This window comes from Temnothorax nylanderi, unplaced genomic scaffold, assembly GCF_030848795.1.
Source record: "Temnothorax nylanderi isolate EJ_2023f unplaced genomic scaffold, tnyl_v1.0 TNYL_tig0003_pilon, whole genome shotgun sequence".
NCBI lineage: Eukaryota > Metazoa > Arthropoda > Insecta > Hymenoptera > Formicidae > Temnothorax > Temnothorax nylanderi.
Window position 1 is genome coordinate 2,094,768 of NW_027249065.1, and position 10,935 is coordinate 2,105,702.

The 10,935-nt window shown below is 37.4% G+C and overlaps 1 protein-coding gene across 1 annotated transcript; it reads left to right on the forward strand.

The window, feature by feature from the left end:
* Positions 1–159: 159 nt before the first annotated feature.
* On the forward strand, positions 160–6,169 carry LOC139771654 (lipase 3). Its single transcript, XM_071704589.1, has 8 exons — positions 160–1,887; positions 2,256–2,463; positions 2,574–2,688; positions 3,111–3,354; positions 3,435–3,593; positions 3,679–3,766; positions 3,878–4,023; positions 4,186–6,169. The coding sequence occupies exons 1-8, from the start codon at positions 1,774–1,776 to the stop codon at positions 4,339–4,341; spliced, it is 1,230 nt and encodes a 409-aa protein (XP_071560690.1). The 5' UTR covers positions 160–1,773; the 3' UTR covers positions 4,342–6,169.
* Positions 6,170–10,935: the final 4,766 nt, after the last annotated feature.

Genomic DNA, 10,935 nt, shown 5'->3' on the forward strand with positions numbered 1-10,935 from the left:
CGCCGCGGATGTCCGAAATACTTATATTTATATTATTTAATATTTTTTAATTATAGAGCCTTCACATAGCTATTAATATTATCTTTTAAGAACAAATTATTCCTATACTACGTTTACGCGAGCGTTACTTCTGTAGTAAAACTTAATTACGATCATTTCTTCGCGTAAACGGGATTTTGTAGTAACTTACGATAATTTACTCCGCGTAAACGAGTGAATTATCGTAAGTTACTACAGAAGTAACGCTCGCGTAAACGTAGTACTACTTAATTAAGATTCATTCCAAACTCAATTATTACGTTTTGTGTTACAATTATTATTAAAATCGTCTCGCAGTAATGAGACGATTATTACGTTCCTTTTGTTTTTTAAATTTGATCAGAAGATGTCGGCACTTAATTCTTCGTTTAAACTTCTGAATTAATAACAATTGTTCAATTCTATCGAAGCTTTCATGAGGAATTAAAATTGACTTGCTAATTATACAATTTCGCGTTACGATTACATAATTTTACTCATTAAAAAGCGCGCTCGCGAACTTCTCTCTTTTCGCCGCGCCAGTTCGAGATGTAAATCAAATCCCATTCAAATTTTCCGCTATTTTATCTCCCGCGTATCATGCGCTCCTAATATCGCGAACTTAGCTCTTGAAATCTGAATTCGCAACTCATTTCAGTTTGATTGTCCCCCCCCTCCCGGGCGGGAATTTCGAATCGGACAATCGTCCGCTGACCTCCTGGCGACTCCTGTTCTCCTGTTAACTTCGACGATTTTTCGAAGGTATCGAGAACACGTGTTCCAGGTCTCGCCTAACCTCTTGTGCAATTTTTTGGAATGAGAGACGTGTTTACGTAAATACCGAGATATTTCAGTACATTGTACGAAATAAAATGATATAGCGTGATATACCTATATTATATTATATATTATAATATTATAGAATAATACATATTAGAATACATTTATTTTATATTTAAACTTATAACGTTTTATATTGTTATGATATCTGTTATTCCTATATTTTTAAATTATTATTGCATTTTTCACATCCTAATCCTAGTTTACCTGCAACGTCATTTTACAGGTTCGCGGAACTTAATATAATTTCTCACTTCTATTGGCGGCTTTGGTAAAGGATTGAAATAAAAGGATCTAGAGTCAAATAACGCAATTAAGGACAACTACGTTAAATCAAATACGCTCCACGAATCTCTTCAGATAAATTTTTCAGGTCTTTCAAAAGATCTAATCTTATCCGAATATATGAGATTATCTGATGGCATTTAAATGTTTAATCTTCTGACGTGACATTTTTACTTTTTTGGTTTTTAAATGTTTAATCTTCACCATTTTCTGGCTTGACATTTATCGTTTGATATTTTAGCGTTTTGAGCCGGCGATCTGCGGCAATTTTCTCAAGGAATCGAAGCCGATCTTCTCGACGTGAAGTCTCTCGACCTTGAAGACATTCGTCGATTCCGCGCGATATCGGCGAAGCTCGGGAAAATCGCATCCATATCCACTAATTTAACGTGCGAAGTTACTTTCCATTTCTCCAATGGGTGTCGGGTGAGGGCCTCGAGGTTCCTCGGATCGAGGGTCGCGAACGCGGAGGATGGAAGCGAGCGAGCGCAGACATCGCGGCGTTATCGCGCGGCGTGGATCTCGCCTGCACGTCGCGCCCGCGATACCCTATAAAATGTCGACGTGAGCGAGATTTTCGGCTCTTTGTCAGACGTACGCCGCCGCCGCCGCGCCGCATTGCCGTCGACGATGGACCGACGACGCCGGATCTTCGTCGCGACGATCGTCCTGAGCTGCTGCTGCTTCTCGCTGGCGAACGCGTTCGTCAAGCCCGACGACAATCCCGACATCGGGCTCACGACGGTGAGTGTCGCTCCTTTACGACCTTCTTCGCGCAGGCATGATCGTTGTGACATAATGAAGCGCGCCGCAAGAATGGATCTTAAATGTTAAAGACAGCTTGCGCAATTACCCTCTCCTTATTTCGTCGCGTTTATCTCGGCATTTATAGATGCGTTCTTGGAGAAAAGAAAATAACGAGAGTAAATAACGCTCAAGAGGAGCGACACGTCTCTTGGAGGATCTCTCGATCATTTTCTGAAATCCCACTCTTGTTGAAATTCTTATTGACTGTCTAATTGATGCGCGCGAAGTAAAAGCGGAGGAGTTTAATTGATGTCAACAATTTGCCGTTCAACAAATAAACATACATTCTTTTGTGTGTCGAGCAGCCGGAACTGGTGACGAAATATGGATATCCCTTGGAGATTCACGATATCGTTGCGAAGGACGGCTACACTCTTCAGCTGCATCGAATACCGCGCGGCCAGGACGACGAGGAGGAAGCGAAATTCAGGATAAGAACACCGATACTCTTGGTACACGGTCTAGCAGGTAGTTCTGCTGATTGGGTCCTTATGGGTCCTGGAAAGTCCTTAGGTAGATCCTTACTTAGTTTTAGAGCTGTGAAAAATAGTACTGGTATCAGTGTAAAGCTTATTATGACATTCGCTCTCGATAAGGTAATAAAAACAAAGGACTTCTTTTAGCGTACATATTAGCAGATGCGGGTTACGATGTGTGGCTTGGAAATAACCGGGGCAACGTTTACTCGAGAAACCACACTTCGTTGTCGCTGACAGATCGAGCTTTCTGGGACTTCAGGTAGCTGAAATGTTATAAAGCGCTGGTGGCAATTTCATCATGAAATACCAGAAGAATGTTAATCACATAAAACTCGCTGCACTGTATAGCTACGATGTTCGTGACGTTTAGCTTTATCTTTTATAGTTCAAGTGAGAAATCTGATATTAGATATCTAGGCTGCGGCCCACTTGACGCTACAAATGCTTCGAAGTATTCCTCTTCTCCTTTCTTTTAATGAAGAAAGAAAGAGAAGAAGAACGCTTCAAAGCATTTGTAGTGTCAAGTGGACCGCAGCCCTAATCGAACTAGAAAATAATGTTAAATAATGTAAGAGTCACAAGTTGTACTTTTATACTTTTTTAAGAAATATTTTTTTCAATACAAAAAGATTTAAAAAATTAAAAATAAGGAAGATTATTGCAAACTTGTATATATTTCAGTTACCACGAACTTGGTATCTACGATCTTCCCGCGATGATCGATTACATTTTACACGCGACGGGACACGAGAGGATCTATTATGTCGGTCATTCGGAAGGTACGACGCAGTTTTTCGTGATGGCGTCAGAAAAGCCCGAGTACAATTCGAAAATCATTCTGATGATCGGCCTGGCGCCCGCAGCCTACAGCGGTAACATTCGCGGACCGATCAAGAAACTCGCCAAATTGACGTACTTCGGCGTGGTGAGAGATCCGTTCATCGGAGCATTCGATCGATCGCGAGATTGAATTCGCGACGACGATCCCTTTTATTTCTTTTACAGTGGGTCGGCGAGACTTTCGGCTATCCAGAATTCCGCTCGCGGACCGAATGGGGAAAATTCGTGTCGAACCTATTCTGCCAGAGAGGGGCGTCCACGCAAGTCATTTGCAGCAATATCCTGTTTCTGATCACCGGATTCAGTCGTGCGGAATTGAACACGGTAAGAGTAAATAACGTGTTCGATTCCCTGTAACGCTTCTTCCTCTTTATTCGCGTTATTGATCGAACTTCCTTCGTTGCGATAGGACTACCTGACGGTTATCATAGGCCACGTGCCCGCTGGAGCTTCTTGGAAACAACTCGTGCATTATGGTCAAGGATATATTAATCCAGGTAACATCACAACATAATTGTACAAAGAGAAGAAAAATTATAAATATGCTGAGACGTGCTACATTATATATTATAATGAATAATCGGAGTAAACTTTAAAAAATGTTTCAGGATGTTTTAGACAATACGACTACGGTAGCGTCGACAAAAATCTTCGGATATACAATTCAACGACGCCGCCGGACTATCAATTGGAAAGAATCACAGCGCCGATCGTTCTTTTCAGTAGCGATAACGATTGGCTAGCAACTACGAAGGTATGCCAAATTAGAACATGTTCTTTTTCTAAAAATTGAATTGAATTTAATCAAATTTTGTAGAAACTAGTTTTAAATGTTAATTTCTCTCTTTCTAAAATTTATATATTAAAATTCGTTAAAATTAATCATCCTTTCTCTGTGATTAAATTCTCATTTTAGGACGTAGAACTCTTGTCTGCGAGACTCAACAACCTCGTGTTCCATTACAAGACTCCCGTTAGCGCCAACTTCAATCATTACGATTTCATATGGGGAAAGTCTTGTGTGCAATTGGTGTCACTGCCTATTCTGCAACTGCTGGCCCAATATCAATAACATCACCCTTTTTTGGGCTAAGAAAAAAAAATATCTTTTCCGACAGAAAGTTACAAGTGCGTATAATGAATCGATCTAATTTATTGTTGTTATATTATTAGTATTATCATCATATAATACGTTGCGTTTACATATATAGTCTGTACTTGGTTAATTTCACTCCCGCTGCGTCAGAGATGCAGCGTTGCATCAAGTTCACTGGGTCACTAAACGTAAAGTGACTTCGCTTACTTCTCATCTCGATTATAATGTCGCCCTATGTACATTTATACAAACTCCATCGTAATCAGTTTGCGATCACTGCGTAAGAAACTACATTCGCGATTACAATTCATCGCGATCGCATCCAGCCGTCGGTATAATTACAAACCTATACTCCTTTTCCTTTAATCGCACTTGAGCATCGCCCGGGAAGATATCTTATCCGCTTTGAAAACTGTCCTATCGAAGCGTAACATGTCTATCCTGAAAGAAATAGACGCCGAACAGAATTTTCGCTTCTTGCGGCTGATGCTTTTAAGCGATCGATCCTGATTTATTTCACTATACACGCGTAATTAGTTATAATGTAGCCTATGCTAACTTACACTTTAATCGTTTAGCATAACTTCTTAAGTTACCCATGCGGGAATATGAACGAGCCAGTTTGCGAGTTTCATGATCAAATACGAGATGATAACTTTGGACGACTAAAATCGCTCTGACACTTTATGCAAAGTTTAAATAAATTTGGAACCGAAAATGTGCTTCAATCTGTCCCTTTTTATTTTAATCCTATATTTGGATCGGAATGAAAAGTGAATTAGTCACACTGAAAAGTCGCTCGCAGAACTGGCCCTGTATAATGTAGATGTAATAATAATGTACATAGTTGTATGTCGCATGATATGTATTAGTTTATGTTAGAATAGATCGGATGGATAGATCGGGAAGCTTCCCGCGTGATTCGTATGAAAATTATGAATCGCCTACGGTCGTGGCGAAGCCCCATTTATCACAACAGCGAATAAACAGAGGACTTCACCGCGTCGAGGCACGCGCATCGTTACGCCTGCATGATTGTATGCCGATGAAAAATTGCGCCATAAACCATAATCGATACTTGAGCTCATGTTGTTGGCCACTCGAGGTTCACCTAAAACGACATATCTATCTTTCGCAATAAAAACACACTCTTGATTACAATTTAGTTTCTATAAAATTCGACAACACATAAATCTCCGATAACATTACCGTAATAACTGTAAAATGTACCGATATAATCGAGTAATCGTTTATCCGGTTCGGTAATACAATTCCTCTGAGGTCGTGTCGCCTCAAGTGTCGCAACAATTATAATTTGACATTTTTATTTTAACGAGATTAATTTCACGATATAGAGTTTGCAAACGTCAAGGCTACATATCTCAATAGATACAATAGAATTAAAACTAACGTGTACCTCTTCTCCACCACCACGCGAAATTGACATCCTCGATTGAAATAAAGTGAATTACTTTTGTACAAAGCGGGAAGAGAAGTTTTTGGAATCTTTTAGATGTACCGCTGGTTTTTAGAGCATCTTCTATCTTGCTAATAAATTGCAAATTCTTTTAACAGATATCGCTCTTAAAAAGTGCAAGTGAAATAGAAATATAAATCGTTGATATATAAAAGGCAAAAGATATTACGTTAAAAAAAAAAAGAACGAAGAATAGAATAGTCTCCTTGATAAAAAAAATTATACTTTTTTATGCACGAAAAGCAAGCAAAGCAAAGTCGCGTTTTTGTGGTGGAGCGAAAGGTAACTGATTAATTCCTTTGCACATAGGGATTGCTTTATTCATAACACTTTAAAGGAACAGAATCACATATCCTCGTGGATCCACGGAGATATAATCGTGGCTACAGTCATGGGGGAGGTAGCCCGTCATGCGTTCGCATGGATGCACACAGAATGCATTTGAGAAGCAATATAATATTCCCGTCCGGAAAACGCAAGTCAAGCCTTATAAAAATACTATCAACGGCAATATATATGTATAATAAACGTATACAATTTTAAATATACTCGGCAATTACTCAGTAATAATTATGAGGCCATCGTTAATACGTCGATAACATACGCGCGGCACTTTGTCGTCGTGGACGAGGGAAGGCACGCGTACAATCGATTCTCGTTAATTCTGCGAAACGAGACACACTTAATTAATGTCCGCCCACTCCGTTGAGACATTTCTCCTGGCCTGTCTGCGAGGACAGAGAATGCACCTTGTTAATTTATATTCTCATTTAGATCGTGTAACAAATCCTAAAGTATAAGCGTCCCTTCTGCTTTTTGATATCTTGTACTCTATAACAATTAAATGCAACCACTCGTCAATTTTATCTATAAATATTATATATATATATATAATTTTAATTATAATAATCATCTTACTGTATCGTTCTTTTCAACATTGAAATAAAAACAGTCTCAATATCGCCGAGTTACAAGCAGAAATAATACGTTAGAATTATGTATAGAATTTTAATATTTTCTTCAGCGAAGATAATACATATATGTATATACGTTAAAATATTTTCTTTCAATGAAGTTACGTCCATAAAATACGATCAAGCAATATTGTACTTGCAATATAAATAGAGAACACGTGTATTGCAATCAAATGTGAATTAATTAATCCGGAGCAAAGTACGTAAAGCAAAGATAAGAAACGTGAATATGGAAGATTTATTAGAAAGAAGGCAGATCGTATAGATTACGTTTACTATAAATTCACATAATCATACGATAGACTAACTGAGCATTAGGAGTGATGCGTGTTCGAAATTATTGTACTATAAATGTCACTGTCGGTTTTCATAGTTAATTAATATATTACAAATACCTACAGCTCCGATATATATATTTTCTCGTAAACTTTTCTGTTATATTATATCAGTACACGTACCTGTATTTTTTTGACACTATGTACATGCATAAATATATTATGTACACGTTAAGTACGCATAGCGGTACGTTCTAAGAAAATAATCAAGAGAACGATAAAGGAAGCTGTCATTTTTACGTTATATTGCATAATGAGAAATTATAAAATTGTATCAAAGAAAGATTAGGATATATATATAAGAATCCGAAAATCACGCTATGCGGTAGTACAGAAAAATTTCATCATTATCTTAGAACTCCAGTGTGTATATTCAAATCCATCAGTTAAATTGATAAATGGCAAAGAAGAACAAAATGAAAAGCAAGACTCTCAATTCCTGGAAATGTCTGTAAAAATTAGATCTGAAAGAATGTATCACCCAATAAATCTGACGTTAATCAGTAATAAATTCTTACTCATAAAACGTTGATTCTTTTTTTCTTCCTTCTTTCATGCACACGCGCATGATATATAAAAAGATCGCACATACCAGGAAGTACGAAGATGATTGACTCTCTTATACTACTCTCCTAAATTTATATTTCATACAATATCTGCTCGCGTGGATCTGATTCCTTCCCCGTACTTTCGGAACGTATTTAGGATATCCGAGGCTCGGATGTGCAGAAAATCCGCATAACTTCTCTCTCGACGACATATTGGATTCAATTAAATTGAGTAGCACTAACTTAAATGTATATATATATATAATACGCGTATATCTCTTTATGGAATACGTATCTCTTCATTCGTCTAAGTATCCGAGACCCTCGGGTATCCGAATATAAATAGCTATATAACATTTCATAAATTCCTACAACAAAAAGCATACAAATGCGTGGAAAGTTTCACAATCAATGATGATAAAGCCTAAACGATGCAAGTCTCGGTACTCTTTCCTAGGACTCGCTCTGTATGGTCGTTTAAAAAGAATATAAAATACGATACAAAGTATGGAATATATTCCATGCGATTCTGCATCACTGTGCCGCATATTATAAACTTGTAAACGGAGCTCGGTATGACGCGCAATCAATTGATCACAGGTGATACAACACCACTTGTGTTTTTCCATATCCTTCCGTTGTCCAACGATATCGATTGTTGCGAAAAACACCGTGCTCCGTTCGTGGAAAGACAATATTCGCGCCAGAAGATATAGAGATTTTTATATATAACAATACTTAAGCAGCTCTTAAATAATTAATTGCAGTATATGGTGCCGAAAATTAACAGTATGTGAATATATATATATATATATATATCATTGCCATACCATATACTGTAATATACTGTTCAATACCATCAGCGTTAAGGATCTCCTTATTTAGAATACTTTTATAGTTATCTCCCCTGGATTCGTCGTCCGACTCGTCCCTATAAAAAATAGCGGATCGCCGTAGTTTATATAAAATAATAGCAGCCTTTGCAACAATTAAGTTTACAGCGGATAACACGATATTCAATTCATTCGCTATGTTACAATAGGAATTCATGTATGAAGTTTTCTATGTATACCACACGTTCTTACGGAAAAAGATAACTAACACAAAGATAAAATAGTGTGGTTCGTCGCTAAAAAAAAATCACGTGAGTTCTGCAACGCGGTACGTTCGATTCGATTAAGATGTTGAGTGTTGGCACCATATTCTCTCTAACGCAAGTTACATGATACTTTCTTCTTTATATAAACGTCACCGCATTTACGTCGGGCAGAGTATCGTGTAACATCGATTGTTTTTTTTTTAAGATAGCTCTAATATCGGAACTAAGTTATTTTACCGTACTCGCATACGTTCGAGAGAAGCCGGAGAGAACTATGAGATTTAATTACATCTCTCTCTTTTACGTGATGTGAATTTGGTATATACTTTTCGTCTCGTTAATACTTTTTCGTGTGACACCCCTACATTAAATACTTTTCACATTTACGATAACTCCACATATCGATCTTCGCAGTTGTCACTCTGTGAAAATCTTTCTCTTTTAACGTTTTCTAATAGCAGTCGTCGTTATAAATCACCGGAACAAAAACCATGCGCAGTAATTCTAATGTACATACAATGTATTCTCGTCTACGTATAATTTAATTCCGCGTTTCGTCGTAACGTAAAACGTCTTTTATCGTTCAATTCTCTTACTCGTTAACTTTACGGGTCATATATTAATCTAGCAAAATGTCCCACGCGGCTCTCAGGCTCAATACTTCTACGGTTAATACTTGTGACGTAATACGCTTCGAAATTTGTTTGCGATTAGTTTAGAATAAAGTTAGAGCGGACACTGCACGTGTTATTCATTAGAATTTATAAATATCCAGGGAATACTGTGCACGATGATCTCTATGTAACTTTAACAATAAGAAGGTAAACTAGTCTTTAGTACTCCAACTGTCCAGTTGTAAGTTTACTCGATATTACTTTGAAAAACTATAAAAATTGTCCTAATCACGCTATAGGAAATCGGTATACTCTCTCACACTTGGACGAGGAGTACACTATCAGATAAACGTGTAAATACAACTGTTGCGGAGTAAAAAATATTTCCAGAATACGTTCCTACAAGTAAAAAACCACGTTTCCATAGAAAATTATTGTTACTGCGTATTATCCTAACAGCGGGTACAATTTCTCGATGAGAAAAGAAATGCTTGAAATTCACAACTGTTGCTACAATACGCGATGGTCCTTCGATCCATAAAGTGAACAGTGTTAACGACTATCGATTTAATAGGAATGTCCGTATAAAAGCAATGTCTCGATATAATTACTATCTGCATTATCTTTTATTCGCGAGTTTCAGTGAAAATGTACATGTAAGAGCTATTCAACGAAAAAGAGAAGAGGCTATTACTACGTTTGGTATTATGACTTTTCCACAATGTAACTAATCTATAAACTCATAATATTGTTTGGAATGATCATACAGTTAGAATGTGTCTGACCTTTTTTTTTAATTATAGTAGAGAAAGGAATGATTAATCACGTAATACTTTGGAAATATCAATCCGCTGCGCAAAAGAAACGGTACTGTAAAAGTACCTACAAAATTGATCAAAGCACTCAGGTACGTTTTCACCTTTAGTTTACCAACTAAAGGCTGCGGAAAGTAACGTTACCCATCAACATGTCTATTCGCAGCACCATGTGTGAAAGAGAACAGTTAACTTAACGATAGATATATGTATATATATATATATATATATATATATACTATATATATTTAATTGTGTGTAAGTTGAATTAAATATTTTCCGTATTTTTTAATACTATGTAACTACACGGGACGTTTATGTCCGACGATATTGTAGGTCTCGAGCTATTTCTACAAAAATGCATATCGAGTAATCGAATCGGAGGCAACCTTATTCTCTTTAAAAAAGAAAGCTCGGATCGAGCTTTAATTTAATGGAAGGCAAAATATCTGTTTCAGGAGACCTTTCCGCGGATTCTCATCCTCCATATCATCATAGTCGTTCTCATCGTAATTGCTAACGATCGCGTTATTATTGCCTGGGCTGTAAGCAGACCGGCGTTGTTTAGAACGAGAGAGCACCGGGCTTTCGTATCGGAAGGGGTAGGGCGGCGACAGCCGATGATGCTCGTTATAATTATTGTCGTTCTCATTCTCCTCCGAGTACGTCATTAGAAATACGTTATTGTGATAACCTTGATTGCTTGAG

What these genes read in the sequence shown, in the direction of transcription:
- LOC139771654 (XM_071704589.1), top strand. Translation starts at nt 1,774, where the DNA reads ATGGACCGACGACGCCGGATCTTCGTCGCGACGATCGTCCTGAGCTGC. An exon ending in CGAGCTTTCTGGGACTTCAG is followed by an intron (nt 2,689 to 3,110) that starts GTAGCTGAAATG and finishes TATATATTTCAG; the next exon opens with TTACCACGAACTTGGTATCT. An exon ending in ATTGGCTAGCAACTACGAAG is followed by an intron (nt 4,024 to 4,185) that starts GTATGCCAAATT and finishes TTCTCATTTTAG; the next exon opens with GACGTAGAACTCTTGTCTGC.